The sequence below is a fragment of the Anabrus simplex genome, chromosome 1 (genome assembly GCF_040414725.1).
Source record: "Anabrus simplex isolate iqAnaSimp1 chromosome 1, ASM4041472v1, whole genome shotgun sequence".
NCBI classification, from domain to species: Eukaryota; Metazoa; Arthropoda; class Insecta; order Orthoptera; family Tettigoniidae; genus Anabrus; species Anabrus simplex.
In genome coordinates, this window is record NC_090265.1 from 244958826 (window position 1) to 244981484 (window position 22659).

At 38.3% G+C, this 22659-nt stretch overlaps 1 protein-coding gene across 4 annotated transcripts in view; it reads right to left on the minus strand.

Moving 5' to 3' along the window:
• Window positions 1-22659, minus strand: part of Hmgs (hydroxymethylglutaryl-CoA synthase) — a 245140-nt gene that overhangs the window by 169546 nt on the left and 52935 nt on the right. For all 4 annotated transcript variants that reach the window (XM_067141585.1, XM_067141595.1, XM_067141613.2 and 1 more), the window contains exons 2-3: window positions 21966-22200; window positions 4800-5000 (exon numbers count right to left, since the gene is read on the minus strand). In XM_067141585.1, the coding sequence (XP_066997686.1) occupies window positions 4800-5000; window positions 21966-22200 (436 nt within the window). The remainder of the gene's footprint in view (window positions 1-4799; window positions 5001-21965; window positions 22201-22659) is intronic.

A 22659-nucleotide genomic window follows, 5' to 3' on the forward strand; every position in this document is an offset into this window, starting at 1 on the left:
GAACTACGACCCTACGAACATGTTTCCAAGTGTTAATACCAGTAAGATAATACCGATCATTCATAACAATTTAAAAACTTACAGTCACCTAAGCGTACTAGAGATACAGGACTTCATGAATTTATTAAGGTTGTTAATTAACAATAATTACTTTATTTTTGATAGTATAATTTATTAAAAAATGGGCTATCAATGGGGTCTCCGGCCTCGGGGATTTTAGCAGAAATTTATTTGGATTTTTTAGAGGATTCCGCGATAGATAACGGAAACACGTTCAGTAACATACACCATTGGTCTAGGTACGTGGATGATGTATTCGTAGTTCTAGATGAGCGGATAATAGATGCAAAGACCACCTTAAGTAAACTCAATGACATAGATCCACACATCAAGTTTACCTTGGAATCTGAAAAGAAGGGATCAATTAACTTTTTAGATTTAACTATTAAGGGACAGCCTCCTACTTTTTTCTTCAACATCTACAGGAAACCAACACAGACTAGCGTCACTATAAGACAAGATTCAACACACCCACAAGCTCACAAAAGAGCTACGTATTTCAGCCTCGTAGACCGGGCTTTTAGAATCCCTATGACTAAAGCTAATTTAAACAAGAAGCTGAATACTATCCGCAATATATCCTATGCCAATGGCTACAAGGCCTCTTTCATCGAATGCATAATCAATAAGATTAAACATCGTCTGCAAACCACGCTTACCAAAGATAAACAAAGTCATAATTCCTATTCAACTTTTACATTTAATAACAACATTCACAGAGTCACTAATATATTCAAAAAGAATAATGTAAAGATATCTTTTCTCACAGATAACAAAAGTACTGAAGTTTTACACAATGCAGCTACTGTAAATAAATCTAACCCTTATCTTAGGTCAAGTGTTTATAGGTTCCAATGCAATGACTGTGGCAGCGCCTACCTAGGGCAAACTGGGCACAACTTTAAGATAAGGTATGCCGAACACATTAATGCAGTAAAATATAATAGATTCTCCGCTGTGGGACAACATATCCATGAGCTAAGACATAATTTTACAAACTTGGAACAAGACATTCAAATATTAGAGACTTTGAGCAAGGAACCATTGCTGGACGCTACTGAATTATGTTACATTCATATAGACCAATATTTTAACGCTAACCTCAATCTCAATGATATATCTGAAACTCCAAAAGTTCTCTTCAATTTTCTGATAACATTTTAAAAAAATGTTCAAATCCCAAACAAGAATTTAATTTTATGTATAATACACAATAAGTTTTCCCGATATTCGTTCCGCAGTCCACGCCCACCAGACTCCCTCCACACACGCGGCCCACATACATCGTCTCAACCCACCCCTACTTACCCTCTTCAGCTACGTCCGATCATGCAAACCTGCTCAGAGCTTTCATTGTTCATTGAGCGCGGCTAGTAATAGCATTGTCTCACGGCAGTTTGAGGTGAGTCCTACATACAATCACTTCATTATTTTGCTGATTAGAGCCACAACACATTCAACATTGGATCGTTAACCGCGTTTTAATATATTTACAGGTTCCGCATTGAACCAGGAAACATTGGTTTCACTAACATCACAAGAAACTACTTTAATGTTTCCACCTCATAGGCCTAAGACATAGAAGATTTTATCCAGAAAATTCCACATGACCAAACTTCACGTTTTTCGAGATGGTTCTGCAGTATACAAGTTGTAGTGAAATGGAACACAATATTTTATCAATCGCTCAACAAATTTAAGGACTCCACAACTGCTTGTTCATAAGAATATCATTTAACCAATGAACTTTTATTATACGACTGACTTGCAAGTCTTTTACTTGCCATAATAGCTTTTAATGAGTTAAGGTTTTAATTATAGATTTAATGGGATTTCATGCCAAACATTTTAAGACATGTCATGAATTTTAAGGTTGCCTATTTTCCGAAAACACGTGAAGATGACGCAAGTACGCGTTGAAACTAGTCCTGTGAAATTTAATATGTAGTAATTGAATAACAGCATTAAAATTGTATTGAATAGGTGGAAATATCAAGTTTATTTATTGTAGTTGCTTTGCGTCGCACCGATGCAGACAGGTCTTATGGCGACGATGGAATAGGAAAGGCCTAGGAGTTGGAAGAAAGTAGCCATTGCCTTAATTAAGGTACAGCCCCAGCATTTGCGAGGTGTGAAAATGGGAAACCACGGAAAACCATCTTCAGGGCTGCCGACAGTGGGATTCGAACCCACCATCTCCCGGATGCAAGCTCACACTTTCCACAGTCTTCTGGCACACATTTCTGTTCCCATATGCACTTTAACAATCTGTACACACATTGTAGTCCAACAGGTCCAGCTACCTTTATCATTTCCACACTAATTTCATCCATCCCTGGTGCCATTTTCTTTTGTTTTGTTTTCTTTGCTAGTTGCTTTACGTCGCACCGACACAGATAGGTCTTATGGCGATGATGGGACAGGGAAGGGCTAGGAGTTGGAAGGAAGCGGCCGTGGCCTTAATTAAGGTACAGCCCCAGCATTTGCCTAGTGTGAAAATGGGAAACCACGGAAAACCATTTTCAGGGCTGCTGACAGTGGGGTTCGAACCTACTATCTCCCGAATACTGGATACTCCATTTTCATTTTATAGACTGCTAATTCCACCTCTAACATCGTCATCTTCTACTGTTGAGTCATCACACCATATTACTACCGTCTCCTCTGCACAATTTCGCACATTCAGGTATTTATCAAAATACTTGTTCCATCTTCTCTTTATTTCTTCTGGACGTGTTATCAACTCTCCATCTTCCTCTTTCATCAGTTTTACACAAAATCTTTCTTTCTATTACATATAATTCCATACAGAATTCTTTTACTGCCAGCTCCATCTGTTTCCAACTTTTCTTTCTTTCCTTCTCTTACCAATTTCTTACATTTCCCTTGCTATCAATATATTTCCTTTTGCTTTCTTCTTTTTATCTCTATTAGATTCTTGCCATGCTTTCTTCTTATCTTTCATTGCTTCTTTCACCTTCTATTCCACCACAGTGTCTCCTTTTCTTTCAATCTCATTGATGTTCTACCACATGCACTCTCTGCCCCACTTACAAATGCCCTTTCGAAGTTGGACCATTCATCTTCCACATTTCCTAATTCAGTACCTACAATTTGTTGTATCAGTCTCTCCAGAAATTCTTCCTGTACATTCTCACTTTTTAATTTCTACACTTTTATTTTACTATCTTGTAAGTAATCTCCTTTAATTTTACCATTTTCCCCACTATCATTTTTGCTATCACAACACTATGATCTCCATTAAATGCTTCTCCTGGTAAAGCTGTTACATCCATCAACTGTTCATCAAATGTCATTTCCATCATAAAGTAATCAATAATCTTCTGTCACCCCAGCCATATCTTGTAATTTTCCTGCTGTTTTTCTTCTGAAACCATGTGTTGCCCACAATCATTCCATTCCTCTCACAAAACTCAATTACTTTTTCCACAGCCATACGCTCCGATTACTTCTTCCTTTCCTTGTCTTTCGTTTCCCACCTGTGCATTTAAGTCTCCCATTATAATCACTTCCACATTAATTATTTCCTTTTCTAGTTTCTCCAGGAATTCCTCAATATCCTCCCTCTTTGTTCTCTGTCTGTGGTGCATACATTTTTATGAAGTCCTCCACTTTGTTCCTCATTCTCACTCTAATTTTCATTATCCTGTCGCTGATGTACTCTACCATATCACATACTCCTCCAGCTGTCTTGAAATTATCAGGTCCTCTCCATTTTTTGCCTCTCGGCCACTACTTCAATATAGTGTATATCCTTTCCTCATACTCTTCTTTTCTTTCCCCTTCCATTTAATTTTTCTCAACCCCAAAATTTCTGCACTCTCTTTCTCCACAAAATCCACCATTTTTTCCGACCTTTCCTGTCAGAGTCATAAGGTTGATTATGCCTACTTTCAGGATGTCGGCTACTGGTTGCCCATTTTTCACAGTTACTCCAGCACCCAAGGAACCGCATGACGCTTGCAAGCTACACCTTAACCTTTTCCAAGGCATGTTTACACGTACCATATTCATATCTAGGCTATTATAAATGTGGGGTTGCCATTTCCAGGGATATTTTATACCTACTGTCAGGTGTAACTTTCGGCTGCTCCTGAGGAGTACAAACACCTTTTGCAATAGCTTCACTGAAATACAGGTGTTGCTGACAGGAGAAAGTTCTTCTGTGTTATCTGCCATTGAGACTGGGGTCCTCTTCTGCCATCTAAACCATCAATACGGAAAATAAAACCAATCACACATGACATCTAAACCGCTGACCGTGTTCTCCCTTCTGGTGAATTTATGTGCCATTTCCTACCAAAAGGCTTCGACTAGCATAGGGTAGTACACATTCAGATATTCCTACATCTCTCAGAAAGAAATAACCTCTCCCACTATGGCTGATAAGCACATATTTTAATGAAAGGGTATGTCTCCTTTAGGACATCAAAAGGAAATCATTCAAAAAAAAAAAAGAAGCAGCTACCACCAACTTTTCATTTATCCGGCCTAGGTTAAAGCAGTGTTACATTAGTCTTGAAATTACTGAAAAAGGCAGCAATAAGCTGTTGTTATTCCAGTCACCAGCAAAGATCATTTCCACTTTATACCATTAAAAAAAAGCCAACATAAGGAAACATCATCTGTTCACTTGGTTGTTAGAAAGATGCTAGGCAGCACTCAGTCCAAACTATCCAAACTATTGGTGTGATGCTTGTTAATATAAGCTCACTCACCATCCCAAGCACTTGATTCAACCCATGCCACAGCATTGAAGAGAGCAGCCGTTCCACCGTAACAAGCATTTATTGTGTCTACCCCTTCGATGTCAGTATTGCCACTCTGCTCAAACAACTGCATCAACACACTCTTCACACTCTTGGATTTATCCAGGAGTGTCTCAGTACCCACCTCCAAATGGCCGATTGAGGAATACTCTGCAAACAAACAAAAAATTCCATTCACACATCAAAATATAGATAAGTTCGGCCCTTATGTATTAAGAAAAAACAAGTACTAGATGCCTAACGCGATCAAAGTTCAAACTCTAGATATTTTTCTCATTTACCATCACACCCAGAAAAATGGAGCTGGGAATGATGATGATGACGAAGATGATGATGACCACAGATTACGAGAAGAGAGACCAAATGTTATACGAGAAAACACTGCATTCATCTAATTTTGTACAGTACTAATATTGACTTATTTTTCAGCAACATGGGCCTGGACTGAAGGAAACAAGAACAGAATTAAGCAGTAGAAATGAAGATCCCTTAGGAAAGACCAGACAACACAGAATACAAAATGAAAGAGTAAATGTTTGTAAATTAAAAAAAGGAACTGACAGAGCACAGCTAAGGTGGTTTGGACTCCTGATGCAAATGCAAAATGGGAGGATTCCAAAGAAAGCCTAGGAGAAAATGATCATCAGTAAGAAACCTAGGCCGGGCTGAGTGGCTCAGACGGTTGATGCCCCGGCTTTCTGACCCCAACTTGGCAGGTTCGATCCTGGCTCAGTCCGGTGGTACTTGAAGGTGCTCAGATACGTCAGCCTTGTGTCGGTAGATTTATTGGCACGTAAAAGAACTCCTGCGAGACTAAATACCGGCACCACAGCGTCTCCGAAAACCGTAAAAGTAGTTAGTGGGACATAAAGCAAATAATCTAGAAGGCAGCTATGAATAAGAGGGACTCTGTAGTCAAAATAATCGAAGCAAGATGAAGAAGGATGATGGAAAGACAGAAAAAAGTGGAGGATTTTGGTGCATTACCCTATACAGTGAGTGTCTGGAAATGGATGAAGAAGAGATCTAATCTAGTGACAATCCAGAATAACTGCAAAATGCATATCTCTTGTCACCTCTATGGACTTTGCTTACACAAGGGTCACAATTCCAATAGGGATGTATCACGCAAAACTTGTCCGCTAGGCAGCGTAATGGTAATACCCGGTATGCGCTTTCCGCTTCTCGTTTGTTTTACATGAGACTTAAATGAAGTATTTCTAGATTTATGAAAATCGAAACAAAACTGTTACTTTAAATGCGTGAAAATGAAGTTACCATATTCTGCTGATGTTTTGAAAGAGATGGGAAATAATATAGGTGCAATGATGACTGCGGATTTGAAAGCGGAATTGAAGGAAAAGGGCGGAAATTTATTCGGAAAGAAGCGAGTTGACTGAAAGCGAAGGACTAAAAGTAGCAACCTTTTCTGTTAGTGTTTTTGTTAAAACTGAATTCTTTAACTGTTTTCAAAACATGAGTTATATATATTAGGTTACAGGTGTACATAAAGAACAACATTGGTATGACGGCAGTACCAGACGCTACAACCAGTACTACTGAATTGAATTTCCCTTCAGCGCACGAGTTTCAAGACTTTGTTTCAGGTCATAACACAGATATGAGTATTTTAAATTTGGAATTGATGGATTATTTCATGTTCAGGAAGTCTGGAATTGATGGTGCTCTAGTGTCAAATTATATGTCACACTGTTATTCATGGTACACCACCGCACACAATGTTATGGCTGCTTCTCTACTTCTAAATCTTCTTGCTCTCCGGACTATTTCTAAGGTGCTGGTGGAACTCCATTAAAACATTGAAAGTACAGCATTCTCCTTAAGTCTTCTTCTTTCACCTAAAATTATGAAATAATACTGAAAATCCTCAGCCTGTTTCCAGGCCCAATCTAGCGGCGAGCATAGGCATTGTGTCAAAGCCGGTCACACTCCACTGGGGCAATAATTAATGGCTGACAGATGAAATGAAATGAAACTGGAGAGTGTTACTGGAATGAACGATGACAAGGAAAACCAGAGTACACGGAGAGACCGAGGTGCCGGTATTTTGTCCCACAGGAGTTCTTTTACATAACAGTAAATCTACTGACACGAGGCAGAGGTATTTGAGCATCTTCAAATACCACTGGACTGAGCCAGGATCTAACATGCGAAGCTGTGCTAAAAAAAAGACAGCGCTCTACTGTCCGAGGACGTCACTAACTTAAAATGACCTTCTTAATTAGAATTAATGTCCGACTCGTTGGCTGAATGGTCAGCGTACTGGCCTTCGGTTCAGAGGGTCCCGGGTTCGATTCCTGGCCGGGTTGGGGATTTTAACCTTCATTGGTTAATTCCAATGACCCGGGGGCTGGGTGTTTGTGCTGTCCCCAACATCCCTGCAACCCACACACCACACACAACACTATCCTCCACCATAATAACACGCAGATACCTACACTTGGCAGATGCCGCCCACCCTCATCGGAGGGTCTGCTTTACAAGGGCTGCACTCGGCAAGAAATAGCCACACAAAATTATAATTATATTAGAATTAATTATCTCATTCACTCCTTTCAGCAATGATAATATCTTCAACTGCAAAATGCTTTGAGCAGACATTGATATTATGAGTCACACTTTTATTTCTTAGGTCCTGTCTACGAAATGCTTGCAACCACTTTTTATGGAAGGGCTCCTCCTTAGGAAATAGATTGTATGAATACGATTTACCTTAATTTTGGAACATTGGAATAGTGCAATAGTCAGGCAAAACAGTTTTCTTGTTTTCTTTTCTGCCATTGCGATATATTAAAACTGCAATAGTCAGGCAAAACAGTTTTCTTGTTTTCTTTTCTGCCATTGCGATATATTAAAACTTCAACTTCATCAGTTAACTACAAAACTTCCATTAAAAACATAGAGGAACAGATGACGATCGACAAGCGCATACCGTAAACCACTTGTGAGACATCTATCGGTAGTGTTTCAGTACATCCCTATTATGCTGTGATCTGGCAACGAAAGCTGAATTCTTTTGGAACGGATACCATAGCTGAGTTAATTTAATTTTGTCAGGTGAAAATGTGCGAGCCACCAAAGATCTTTAACAATGACATGGAGTAGGCCTACCACTATTTTTGACCATCCTTCAAATATAGACTACCTCAGCCAGGACTGAATCCACAAACTCAGGATCACGTGTCAGACACTCTACAATTGATCCACTGAGGCAGATGAAACAGTGATGACTGTAAGATATTTGTCATTTGATAAGAAATTTTAAGGTATTACAGCTCATTAAAATCAAAGTTATACAGCATGGCATACAGCATAGTCAAGTGAAGTGTGGTTAAAAGTGCTTTCTCATTCAAGTTTTTAAAACAAATCATTTCATTCAGTAATATTTATTTCTACTCCATAATAAACTTTTTAGGATGGGCTATTCTATTTATTTATATTGGTCTCCTTCATGCTAGCCATCTTTTCCAGTGCATGCCACTGAAGATTTCTTATTCTTATCTTTAAAAGTGCAATTCTCTTTATCACAGTGTCACCTTCCCATTTCCTTCACTCTGTTTTATTTAAATAGTGAGCCTGAAAAATTATTTTATTATGTCAATCAATGAATGGTATTTTTTAAATGTAAAATGACACTGTGATTGGGTTTTATTTACTGCTGTAAACACCACTCTGCAACAGCTTTTCTCACTGTTATCATGAGATTTTACGTACTGAAAAGTCCGTGTCCCTAGCCATCTTTTACAAAAGCTACAGAGAGCATACCAGTAATCGAGGCTATAAGGTGGCTTGAATTTAACCTAATATTCTACAAGATCTTTCGGTGTCATGACAAAGTACCCTTCTTCCATTTTGACAAGTTCTGGTCATTTCTCTGCAATCTGTCACCTCAAAATCTTCAGCACTTATTTCTATATTATTCTGAAACTGTAGTGTGTATTGATTTGTAGCACTGATAATGGGAGATATGAATTAAATGAGAAATGAGAGAAAAGCAAATCATCGTTGTTGGCTGTTACTTGTCTCTTGAGTATTCACCTTTCTTAACAATCCAATTCCCACTCGGTCCACTTTATGTGAAAACTTCTGATGATTAAACAAACCAATTCTTGCACAGAACATTCCAGTTGATGGATTGTGGAGGACATGGCTGGGCTTGGCAAAACCTGCATGTGTACCATTGGACTCATGTCTGTTCAAATAAGTTGACAGCAGCAGAAGTATGTGATCCTCAGAAAGTGTTTCCCAGGCCTGTGGATTTATATTGGTCTCCTTCATGGTTTTTTTAAGCTGGTCTTTATAGTTTGTCAAAGGGGTACCTTGGGTCTTGTGACAAAGCAAAGTTCACCATAGAGTATCTGGAAAGGGAGCCTACTGTCTTTTATACAAAGGGCATGTCCTGTCCATCTGAGTTGATGACCAATGATGGAAGCTAATTATTGGAAACATATGGTTCAGAAAAAAAAAATGTAGAAGATTACCATGTATGGATGCAGAGACAGAAGAACTAAAACTCTCACAACAACATATTGATAGAAAAAGAAAATTGTAAAGACCTATCTGTGTTGGTGCGAAGTAAAGCAAATAGCAATAAATAAATAATAAGAACTTATGAATGTTACAGCCAATCCTGAGGAAGCTTTTGGGCTGATCACAGATCAACAGCAACAACAACAACAACAACAAAGCTGAAAGTACAAAAGGATTCTAAAATTATATAAGAGAAACAAGAATAATACAGAAATTGAAAAATGAGCAAGTACAGTAAGAGTTGTTAAAGAAATTAAACAATCCAAAGGACACAGTTTGGAAATGTTCAAGAAAAATGGAACAATTTTAACTGCATTCATTACTGCAGAGCTACCAAACAGAGAAAGTGACACAAATAGCGAAAAGTAGTAAATCGAGCTCAGCATGAATCACATACTGTACACTTTATACAGACATGTTTAGCTAATGTGTATAAATGAAGGGAAATGAAAATGAAAAAATGAAAAAGACAAAAAGGCAAATTTACAGAAGAATGGTGCTGTAAATGTTTGTGGCTGTCCTGAATGCATTTTCTGGTCCTGGGAAATGTTTGCAGACACAATGCAAATATGCCATCCAAGATTGAAACTACTTTTATCAGTCAAAACATACATACATCTACATTATAGACTGTTATGCATTTCAGCATTTAGTCTGCAAAGTTCAGTGATTTTACTAAAGTATGCCACAATCATCTATTTGTAATTAACACTGTGGCCTTCTTTAGTTCAATACCTCTTATATTTAAACCAGGTCTAACCATTGTCATCTTTATCTCCTTCTATTTCTTTTTACCCTCCATGACACAGTCCATTATTCTCCTACATTTACCTCACATGGCCCCACCACTAAAGCAGGTTCATGCGCACATCCTCGTCAATCGAGTTCATTCCTAACTTAGCCTTTATATCTTCATTCCAAGCACCCTCCATCCATTATTCCCATCTGTTTGTACCAGCAATTGTTCTCACCACTTTCATGTTTGTTACTTCTAACTTATGAATAAGATATCCTCAGTCTACCCAGCTTTCACTCCTGTAAAACAAAGTTGGTCTGGAAACAGACCGGTGTAAAGATAGTTTCATACGGGAGTTGACTTCTTTCTTACAGAATACTATTGATCGCAACTGTGAGCTACTGGATTAGCTTTTCTGCACCTTGATTCACACTCGAGATAGCTGCAATTACTCCTTTTGTCCAATCACAAAGTACCTTACTAACTTTCCAGCTAATTCCATTACTCTGTGAAGCCATTTTATTCCTGCCTTGCCACTATATTTCACAATTACAGGTCTAATTTAATCTATTCTTGCTGCTTTATATGCTGGGTTGTTGGCGACATCACCGAAAAGACTTTACATTGAGAAGATTTTCAAAATATTTCTTTCACCTGTCCAGTAATTCACTGGGATCTAATAACAGTTCAACTAATTTATTCAAAACACTATTTCCTTTTTTCCCCTCCCTTTATAGATTAGCCAACGGCCGTAGCCTTGTTGAAACACCGGATCCCGTGAGATCTCCGAAGTTAAGCAACATTGGGTATGGTCAAGATTTGGATGGGTTGCCACGCGCTGTTGGTGGGAGGTAAGGGAATGGAGGAGCGGAAAGGAACTGGCCACCCTATCGTACGTAAACTCCGGCTCAGGCACACCTCTGCGGAGGTTCGGACCTGCCTTCGGGCAGAATACACCCTTACCTTACCTTAATAGATTATTTATTAGTGTCCAGAAAGGGTTCCCTGCCACTTGACCTAGCCTTTCTAGGTTATTACCAAAATCGTCACGACTTCTTCTCAGATTCAACAATAATTAGTTATGCTCTCTTTCTTTCATCTATGTACAATTCCCTGCCTGCATCAGTTCTTGTTTGGAGCCATTTCTGATATGCCTTCCTTTTACATTTACAAGCTGCCCTCACTTCATCATTCCACCAAGATGTAAGCTTTTTCCCATCTTTACACATGGTTGTTCCCAGGCACTCCCTTGCTGTTTCTACTACAGCAACCCTGTATGCCACCCATTCTCTTTCTATACCCTAAACCTTCTTACTGTCTACTGTTTGGAACTTTTCACTAATCATATCCATGTACTTCTGTCTAATTTCCTCGCCCTGGAAATTTTCTACCCTTATTCGTCTGCAGACAGATTTTACTTTATCGCAGGCATAGAGATACTTAGTTCACTACAGATCAGATAGTGCCCTGTATCGTTTTAAAAAAACGCGAATACCCGCATATTCCTAACACCTTTCCTGAATTCAAAATCGATTATAGTATAACCTATTATGGATCTGATGACCTTATGTTCCCTCGCATAGCAGTGAATAACCTTATTCTTGAAGAATGTATTTGCAACTGCTAATCCCATACTAACACAGCAGTGCAGTAAACGTTTTCCATTCCTAACAGCTTCCGTATCTTCCCCACATTTACTCCATTTCTTATCCTTCAGTTCTATTTCCAACTCTTGCATTGATATCACCCAGTAGCACTATCCTATCTTTGCTGCTGACCCTCACTATGATTTCACTCCATACTTCATAAACTTGTCAACATCATCCTCATTTGCACCCTCACATGGTGAATACACAGGCACAATTCTCGTCCTAATTCCTCCAACAGCCAAATCTACCCACATCATTCACTCATTTACATGCCTAACTGAAACTATATTGCATGCAATAGTATTCCTAATGAACAGGTCTACCCCACACTCTTCCCTTCCCTATTTTAAAACCTGTTAAGAATACTTTATAACCCCCTATCTCTTTCTCATTATGTCCCCTTACCCGAATATCATTAACTCCTAACCACTGCAGCTCAATATGCATCAAATAGCTGCTTATACTGCCTGTTCATTACAACATTTTAACATGGCACTAAATGAAATACTGCATGTACAAATACCTAAGGTAGATGGCAACACCAAATAGCACCAGTCCTGTTGGAAGGAAACAGGGGGAAATAGAATAGTACTGTATTTGTTTTCAATGAAAATGGGATACTACTGTGTGCCTTTTTGTAAATCAAAGAAAGGGAAACCAGAATGCTGTGGTATGAAATACCTTCAAGCACTGAATTGTGCCGAAGGTTGCAATATGCAACTCAAACCACTGAAAGTTTCAGAAACTACACCCAGTACGTTCTCAAGAAACTGTACAGCATTGTATTTCTTGGTATATTTGCTTTACTAGACGAGTTGTAGTATATGATGACTGCTGCCGTGGGAACCATAGTGAAAAATCGTAGATTACTCCCAGATGATTTAATACACCAAAAACCAAAAAAGAATGAACTCTCCTTTCAACAGAAAGAACATTAATTTTTTCTAAAAGGGAAGGATACCAGAGACACCTACGTACTTTCAACAAAGCACAAAACGATGGCCACCAATGTTCCCATGAAGACTAAAAATGGTGATGTTCAAAAAGTGAAGCCTGAAGCTTTCATTGATTACAATCAGTACAAAATTGCTGTAGACCATAGCAATCAAATGTTGAACTACTATCCATTTGGTCGACGTCAACTAAAGTGGTGGAAAAAAGTGTTTTTCCATATATTCATGAAGATGGTAGTCAACTTTTTTATGTTGTATAAGGAAACAAAATTAAAGTCGGTTCATCTTTCTGCCTACATAGCACAACTAGCACAAATGTTACTTGACAAGGGTGGTGAACAGTTGAAGACAGATTTGAATGAGACTTCTCCTGTAAATCGATTGTCGGCACATCATTTTCCAAAGAAAATTCCCACAACTGAGAAATTTCACGAGGGCACAGAGCCAATGTAAAATCTGTGCTGAAAGTAGCAAAGCTATGTTAGCAAAGTCAGTGCGGAAAGACACTCGTTACTATTGTGAGCAATGTAATGTTGGCTTGTGTTTCCCTAAGTGTTTTGAATTATTTCATACTAGAGCCAATTTCTGCAATTAATGTAATATTCTAATTTCTCAATGATTAGTATGTATGTTGTGTTTCATAAATGTATCATGGTGTGTGTGACTATGTAATTTTTCATGTTTTTAATATGCAATGTGAAAATTTTAAAAAAATTGAAAGTAGAAACAAGGTTTTAAAAAATGTATTTATAAATAGTGGTTTTGCTCCAATTTTGAAAAACAGCATATGTATGCGTAGCTCAAGCATTGCTGCATCCATAATAGGTTTTTTTTTTTTTTTTTTTTTTTTTTTGCTAGTTGCTTTACATCGCACCGGCACAGATAGGTCTTATGGCGACAATGGGAAGGGGAAGGTCTAGGAGTGGGAAGGAAGCGGCCGTGGCCTTAATTAAGGTACAGCCCCAGCATTTGCCTAGTGTGAAAATGGGAAAGCACGGAAAACCATCTTCAGGGCTGTTGACAGTTGGGTTCGAACCTACTCTCTCCCGAATACTGGATACTGGCTGTACTTAAGCGACTGCAGCTATCGAGCTCAGTATAATAGGTTTCTGACTGTAAGTAAGGTTATCAGTTATTTTTGTATCATAATGTGAAAACTCAATAAAATGCTCAGTCCACAGTGTAAGATCTAACTTTACCTGCTCAGTCTTCAATGTGTTAAGTAAATGGAATAACATAGAATATGGATGGATTTTAAACAAAGTTCCGAAAGCTAATCTTCCACAAAAGCCAAACTGCAGGAGGGGGGTGTAGAAATGGATGGAATTTTTTTTCTTTTTTTGTAATTTGCTTCATGTCGCACTGACACAGATAGGTCTTCTGGCGACAATGGGATAGGAAAGGCCTAGGAAGTGGAAGGAAACGGCCATAGCCTTAATTAAGATACAGCCCCAGCATTTGCCTGGTGTGAAAATGGGAAACCACGGAAAACCATCTTCAGGGCTGCCGACAGTGGGGCTCGAACCCACTATCTCCTGATTACTGGATACTGGCCGCACTTAAGCGACTGCAGCTATCGAGCTCGGTTTTCTTTAGTTTAAACAGGCATTTTTATACAGGGTGTTTCAAAAAGAATATACGTTTTTCGAATGCATATATTTATTAAAATGTAAGACATACAAACATGAAACTTAAACACACATATTTACGAACCTCTCAGATTCAGATTACAGATGAATATGTTCTCAATCAGCAACATAAACAATATCACATCGATACTCAAATTCCTCCCATATTCGGGCAAGCATGTCCTTCGTCACTGGTGTTATGGCACTACGGATCCGGTTCTTCAACTCTTCCAGGTTCTGTGGGAGTGGTAGTATACATAAACGTTGTCTTTAACAAAACCACACAGGAAGAAGTCACAGGGTGTCAAATCCGGTGACTGTGGAGCCCAATGACGTTGTCTTCACGCAGCCTCGGAAACAACCAGTTTTGTAACATAGCGAGATACTGTTGACCGTGTTTCCATCAAAGAAGAATGGGCCGTAAACAGATGATCAGAATATCGCACAAAACACATTAACTTTGGGCGAATCTCGTACATGTTCAATGACTGCATGTGGGTTCTGTAGGCCCCAAATTTGAACATTGTGTTTGTTGACCTGATCACTAACATGGAAAATCGCTTCATCACTGAACACGATGCGTTGTGCGAAAGTGTTATCATTGTCAATAGCATCAAGAATCTCGTTACAAAATGCCACACGTTTGTGATGTCATCAGGACGCAGAGCTTGTAACAGCTGCAACTTGTACGGCTTCATAACCAACCGATGTCTCAAAACACGCTAAATTGTTGTTGTAGGCAGTTGTAACTCCCGACGGGCACGACGAGTTGATTTTGAAGGACTATGTTGGAAAGAAGTTTCAATTCGTGCAACATTTTCTTCAGGAACACGAGGGCGGCCAGGACTCTTTCCTTTACATACACATCCTGTATCTACAAACTGTCGATATCATCTGCGAATGTTCCACCAATTCGGAGGATCAATTTGGTACCTCAGCCTGAAACATCTTTGGACTGTAATCAAGGAATTACACTTCGCAAACCCGAGAACACAAAATAATTTCTGCTGCGGAGTAGCCATTGCAAACATATGACGGTTACCAAGCAAAACAGAAGAAAACAGACATCTAGCGCCTATTACCATAAACTAGACTATGTATTCGTTTCTCGAATAGCCGAGCCGAGGCGCAGCGATCGATAGTTTGGACAAAATACTTTGTAATACGTATATTCTTTCTGAAACACCCCGTATATTAAAATATATGCAAACATAGAATGTAATAACACGGAGTAATATGCAGTGGGTAGTAAGTATGTTAATCCAAAGTAAGAAAACATTATGTTTTAAAATACAGCAGAAGTCCGCTATAGTGAGTACCGCATGTAACAAGAACTCCATTGTAACAAGTTTCTTCCCATCCCTTGAAAATTCCTATATTAAACTGTGTACTATCATTCGGTTATTGCAAGAACCCTATCACTGATGCATCCATTACTATGAACGATTAAGCGTGTGTTATTTTTACCATTGCAGAGATTTATGCACTCCAGAAATTATATTGAATGTGATCGATCTCCTTCAGTATAGTTTTCTTGCTATGTGCACTAGCGAGCTCTCTCGTCAATAATCGAACCCGAAGGCGATCAACTGGTGTGTTCTATAAACACAATCTGAAATGAAAGAGAACATTTTTCCATAACCAACGCATAAATAATGTGGCCGATAGCAATAGTTAACTCATTAGAAATAAAGGCTGAAGTAAATAATAGCTTAATTTTAATGCTATGTCGTCATCATCATCATCATCATCATCATCATCATTTCTTCACTCCAGCAAGCCGGGTGCGGTTGTGTACAAGCCTCCTCCAGTTCATGCTATGTACCGAAATTAAATAAGAATGCGATACACCTCAAAATACAACGCAGTGGCTGACTGATTTCAGAGGTTAGTTCATTAATAAAACCTTGTTAGGATGTTTCTGCAGGGGACAAGGAAATAGAATGTGTTCAGCGAGAAAACGTACTACCAGTATTGAATATAGAAATAAAAACTATCCAACAGGTCCATAAAAAAACTGGATATGTTGGGTTTCTCCCAACAAGTGAACATTTTACGTCATGTATGTACAGGTACAGTGAATGATATTGGCTATCTACCTTTGCTAAAGATGAGCTGAGAGTATTAAAAGGAGTGAAAAAGACGAGAGAATAAACATGAAAACCTTTTCCACAGGGGATTAAAAGGTGTGTATAACTCCAGGCAACAAATATAAAAACATTTGCACTGGGGACCATAAAAGTATCAGCGCATTATAGCAGATCACACACTCTTTCTAAAACAAATGTCAGCTGAAGCCTTATATTTTGGACCAGTGGGTTATTAAACATTTGTTTTTGGTCACACTATTTGACCATTAATTATTTGGAGGTCAAACTCAGTCATGTGCAAGACCAACCAAGACCGACTCCAATCCTCATACCTTAATGATATTCTCGATTGTTCCAAAATGGAGAATTGAGTAGCCAGGCATGTTGGAAACATGGATTTGTTATTTTCGTATGCATTCGGTGTAATTTCATGAAAGATGACGATAAATATTAGTTTCTTTGTAGAATACACTATAAGTGTGCAACTGTATTTGTATCTGTATGATGCCATTGGTGCTTTCATGGCCTGTACTTATAGACATGAAACTGTATAAGCGTTTGGGCTTATGCAGTGTCAGGAAAATGAGGTGAAATTCTTTACGTTTCGCAGAGAACTGTGCTCTGCGTCATCAGAAGAAAATCTTGACTGTCCACGAGAAATGCTTCTAGAAGCCTAATTCTAAATGGTGAACCTACCAGCATTCATATTCCTTGAAAAAAAAAAAATTTGGATAGATAATAATTGATATGGTGATGTTTCGTCCATGCCTATGTGCCTCCAAGTATCAGGTGATTTAGATGCAAGTGTATTTTACAAGAATCTGTGCTTGCTTGAGGAAATGTTTGTCTGGATGTAGTAGTATAACAAAAGGTATAAGTGTGACAGATAGAGCAATTCGTACACTGTTACACAGACAACTTTTAAATATCATAGAAGGAGAAATACACAAAAGAAATAGTGACTTAGAGGGATTCAGTGGATTTGTAACACAGGGTTTTACAGTAACAACATCTTCCAATTCATGCTGTGTGTATCTCTTATTAAGCACATCCATACAGGTTAAAGACATTAATGTTTAGTCAACAGAGTTTTTGCACTCATGTTCTTCAAGGGATAAAAATCTATTATATCTTTAGTGTCCGAACGTTTCATTACTAAGTTTACCATCTTTGTGTGAGGTGCTGCTATGCCATATGTCAATATATATTCGCATCTTTTTTTTTTTTTGCTATTGGCTTAACGTCGCACTGACAAAGATATGTCTTATGGCGTCGATGGGACAAGAAAGGGCTAGGACTGGGAAGGAAGCGGCAGTGGCCTTAATTAAGGTACAGCCTCAGCATTTGCCTGGTGTGAAAATGGGAAACCACAGAAAACCATATTCAGGGCTGCCGACAGTGGGGTTCGAACCTACCATCTCCCGAATACTGGATACCAGCCGCACTTAAGCGACTGCAGCTATCGAGCTCGGTACATATTAGCATCACCAGGGCTGTTCATTGGGTTAGCATAAGTTAAAGATATACTAAAGACAATGGGTTGGTATATAGTACCATATCTGAAGTACTTATTTGATTATTGTTTGGTTGAAGGAGCTATACCAAAAGAGTGGAGAGTTGCTATAGTAGCCCCTGTGTATAAAGGAAAGGGTGATAGACATAAAGCCGAAAATTACAGGCCAGTAAGTTTGACATGCGTTGCATGTAAGCTTTGGGAAGGCATTCTTTCTGATTATATTAGACATGTTTGCAAAATTAATAACTGGTTCGATAGAAGACAGTTCGGTTTTAGGAAAGGTTATTCCACTGAAGCTCAACTTGCAGGATTCCAGCAAGATATAGCAGATATCTTGGATTCAGGAGGTCAAATGGACTGTATCGCAATTGACCTGTCTAAAGCATTTGATAGGGTGGATCATGGGAGACTACTGGCAAAAATGAGTGCAATTGGACTAGACAAAAGAGTGACTGAATGGGTTGCTATATTTCTAGAAGATAAATTTCAGAGAATTAGAGTAGGCAAAGCTTTATCTGACCCTGTAATAATTAAGAGGGGAATTCCTCAAGGCAGTATTACTGGACCTTTATGTTTTCTTATATATATAAATGATATGAGTAAACAAGTGGAATCGGAGGTAAGGCTTTTTGCAGATGATGTTATTCTGTATAGAGTAATAAATAAGTTACATGACTGTGATCAACTGCAACATGACCTTGATAATGTTGTGAGATGGACAGCAGCCAATGGTATGTTGATAAACGGGGTTAAAATCAGGTTGTGACGTTCACAAATAGGAAAAGTCCTTTCAGTTTTAATTACCGTGTTGATGGGGTGAACGTTCCTTTTGGGGATCACTGTAAGTATCTAGGTGTTAATATAAGGAAATATCTTCATTGGGGTAGTCACATAAATGGGGTTGTAAATAAAGGGTACAGATTTCTGCACATGGTTATGAGGGTGTTTAGGGGTTGTAGAAAGGATGTAAAGGAGAAGGCATATAAGTCTCTGGTAAGACCCCAACTACAGTACGGTTCCAGTGTATGGGACCCTCACCAGGATTACTTGATTTAAGAACTGGAAAAAATCCAAAGAAAAGCAGCTCGATTTGTTCTGGGTTATTTCCAACAAAAGAGTAGCGTTACAAAAATGTTGCAAAGTTTGGGCTGGGAAGAACTGAGAGAAAGAAGATGAGCTGCTCGACTAAGTGGTATGTTACAAACCATTATTCTCGTCATTGTATTGAATAGGTGGTATTAAAATTACTCCTTGTATCAACTTTGTGATAAGTGGTATGTTCCGAGCTGTCAGCGAAGAGATGGCGTGGAATGACATTAGTAGACGAATAAGTTTGAGTGGTGTCTTTAAAAGTAGGAAAGATCACAATATGAAGATAAAGTTGGAATTCAAGAGGACAAATTGGGGCAAATATTCATTTATAGGAAGGGAAGTTAGGGATTGGAATAACTTACCAAGGGAGATGTTCAATAAATTTCCCATTTCTTTGAAATCATTTAAGAAAAGGCTAGGAAAACAACAGATAGGGAATCTGCCACCTGGGCAACTGCCCGAAATGCAGATCAGTATTGATTGATTGATTGATTTTGGGTGTACTTATCTTTCATTGGGTGCTGAACATCAGAAATTGTCCACCACTTCGAAACTAAGGCAACAAGTTACGTTTCATTGTTCTCATGAGAATGAATAATTGAGAAATTTACAACTTAATTTATTTTTAAACATTTAAAATTATGTTATAAATACAATTTTAACAAGCAGTTATACAAGTGGAGGCACATGCATGCCCTAGTGCACTGTCACTGCATTGTCCTATATAAGAGGCTTGCAGTGCTGTCTAAACGGCGTACTAGCTGCCAGCGTCTTGGAAAGGTGTAGCAATCCAACTGATGAGCCCACTGCTACACTGAGGCAAAATGCTGGTAATTTCACGAATGAAAATGCCTAAAGAGCTTAAATGTTTTTAAAAATAATTTTTAACAGTGTTATCATTTATTTCCATCTATCCAATGAGGTGAAATCTAAGGGAAAATGATATTTGAAATTTCTAAATATTCAGCTTCTCGTTATCTTTTTCTGTGGGGCTATCCATCTATTCTAGTAGAATATATGTGATTCTAGTTGATTATATGTGGTCAGTAGTTTTTCGTGAAACGTTTTCATACCTGCAACGGTGATTTTCCTAATGATGATACATTTATCTTGTTAAATTACTGTCGTTGGTATAATATGTACAAGATATTTTCAAGGTAGCCAATACCAGCAGTCTGGCTACTTCGGATATCTTGTTTTTTTAATGTTACGGTCTGAGTATTAGAGTCAGTATTGCTTTGACCACCATCCTCAATGCGACAACGCTTCAATCAACTTGAGTCGAAACTTGAAGGTGCTAGTTTCAACATACGCACTACCGCTGAAAGATGCGGATGCCTGTTCACTACCTGGATTTTAATTTTGTCTTCATTAGTAAGCGATTTTGCAACTTTTTCAGTATCAATAACTGGGCTACCACTAGACAAATATACACCGCGCTAGTCAACTTTGCACGATTATGTTTCTAATCCGTAGGTAGGCTATCACATGACAAATATTTGCTACCATTCACTGTATCACTCAACAAAAGAATAAATTTTTAACTTCTGAATGGAATGCGAAATACAAGTACAAACAGGCTTACTGGGTTATTCAGCAATATCAATGAAAACTGGAGAGCAAAACTGAACTTTCCTGAGGCTATCGGCTTGCTTCCCGAAGGTGTAATTTACCCTGTCAAGTTCAGGAATTCAAGGCCATTTCCTGTTTTCATGCAACTTTCTCCGACCTGCCTCATGTGGCAAAGCCTCTAATCTGTTGAAATTCATGTTTCTTTCGCAAGGGATGACAGGTAACATTTTCAGGATTTAGGAAAATTTGATCATACTAAGCAGTAATAGCGAAAATTTGTGAAACAATAAGTGACACACTTTTATAGAGATTTAATACGATGTGAATCGGAACTTCAAATTTACGACATGCTAAGCTAGAAATCATCTTAATGAGGAACGCACTAACGAGATTTCATTGTATTTTCTTGTGTCTGGTTAAATTCCAGAAAACCGGGCGAGTTGGCCGTGCGGTTAGGCGCACACGGCTGTGAGCTTGCATCCAGGAGATAGTGGGTTCGAATCCCACTGTCAGCAGCCCTGAAGATGGTTTTCCGTGGTTTCCCATTTTCACACCAGGCAAATGCTGGGGCTATACCTTAATTAAGGCCACGGCCGCTTCCTTCCAATTCCTAGCCTTTCCTATCCCATCGTCGCCATAAGACCTGTGTCGGTGCGACGTAAAGCAATAGCAAAAATTCCGGAAAGGCTATTCCCTTGCAAATATATAGCGAAAAGATTATCATTACCCTACTGGTGCTTGAAATATGTTTTCATGATACATATGAGATTAAGTTAGGAGACGCTGTTTGAATAAGAAAATTGAAATTTTTGCCACAGAAGCCACTGGAGTGATACTACTAGAATTCTTCAGAATGAAAGGGAACATACGCATTCATATTATCTCAGAATTAAAAATAATAACTAATGAAGAAGACGTAGTATGGAAATATCCTAAAACGCAAGTTGTGAACAAAATGATTGCCGCTGTATACCTATTTTAATGGGTGCGGGTTTTTTGCCAGACTTTTAGGAAATTCGGATATAATGACAATCCGCTATACTGAGTATATTTTTTTGCCATTATGAGTTCTTACTATAATAGACTTCTACTGTATGCTATTTTAAAGATGTTCTAAGAATTTAAGAAAGGTCAAAACCAAACAGTATACTTTGAACTCGCATATATTCGGTACCATGAAATATAGCACATACTGTGTTCAATAACATGAAATCATAAAAACTAAAGAACTGTGTTGTATCAGTTTGAATGGCACAGCCCCATATTTCACTTCAGCATTTCAGTACATAAATCAAATATAATTATATGAAATAAGTGCCTAAACTCACCAATATGGTTCCTCTCCATAAGTTTTGTAACCACAGTAAGGCATAAGGAATTGATATCCTCACGGTCAGTACAAAATCCCATCTTTGACTGGCCTAGTCCAATTGTGTATTTGCCAGCAGAAACTCCATCGTATTTCTCTAGCTCAGTCTGATCCACATACTGAGATGGGAAATAAAGCTCAATTGCAATGATGCCAACATCATCTGGCCACTGACTCATGTTTTGCCCAGCAACCTAAACAAAGGAAACTAGTATTATTCACTATGATTTCAACTCATACTTCATTCTCACAAGATAATCATGGTACTTGTTATATTCATGCAACAAAGACAACATTACTGATGCATACAAATCCTGCGGTAAGATACCGACTCACTTTTTACAATCTTGGTTTATAAACAGATGTTTCCATTCCATCTAATCAATACATTTTATTTGTTACAAATAGGACTAGTTCCGACAGTTTGACTCTGTCATCTTCAGCTATTCATTCATGTAAGTTAAACTAAAATTAGGACACAATCATTAAATAAAACGGGGTTTGTAAACCCTGAGCTGAAAGTATAAATACATTTGTGAAACAGTTTAGTCCTTATTCTGAAATAGTGAGAATAGACTAATTTAAAAACTTGATAGGAACGTTCCAATTATGTACAGGTTGCATCATACAAAATAAATGTTTTAGAAATAAAC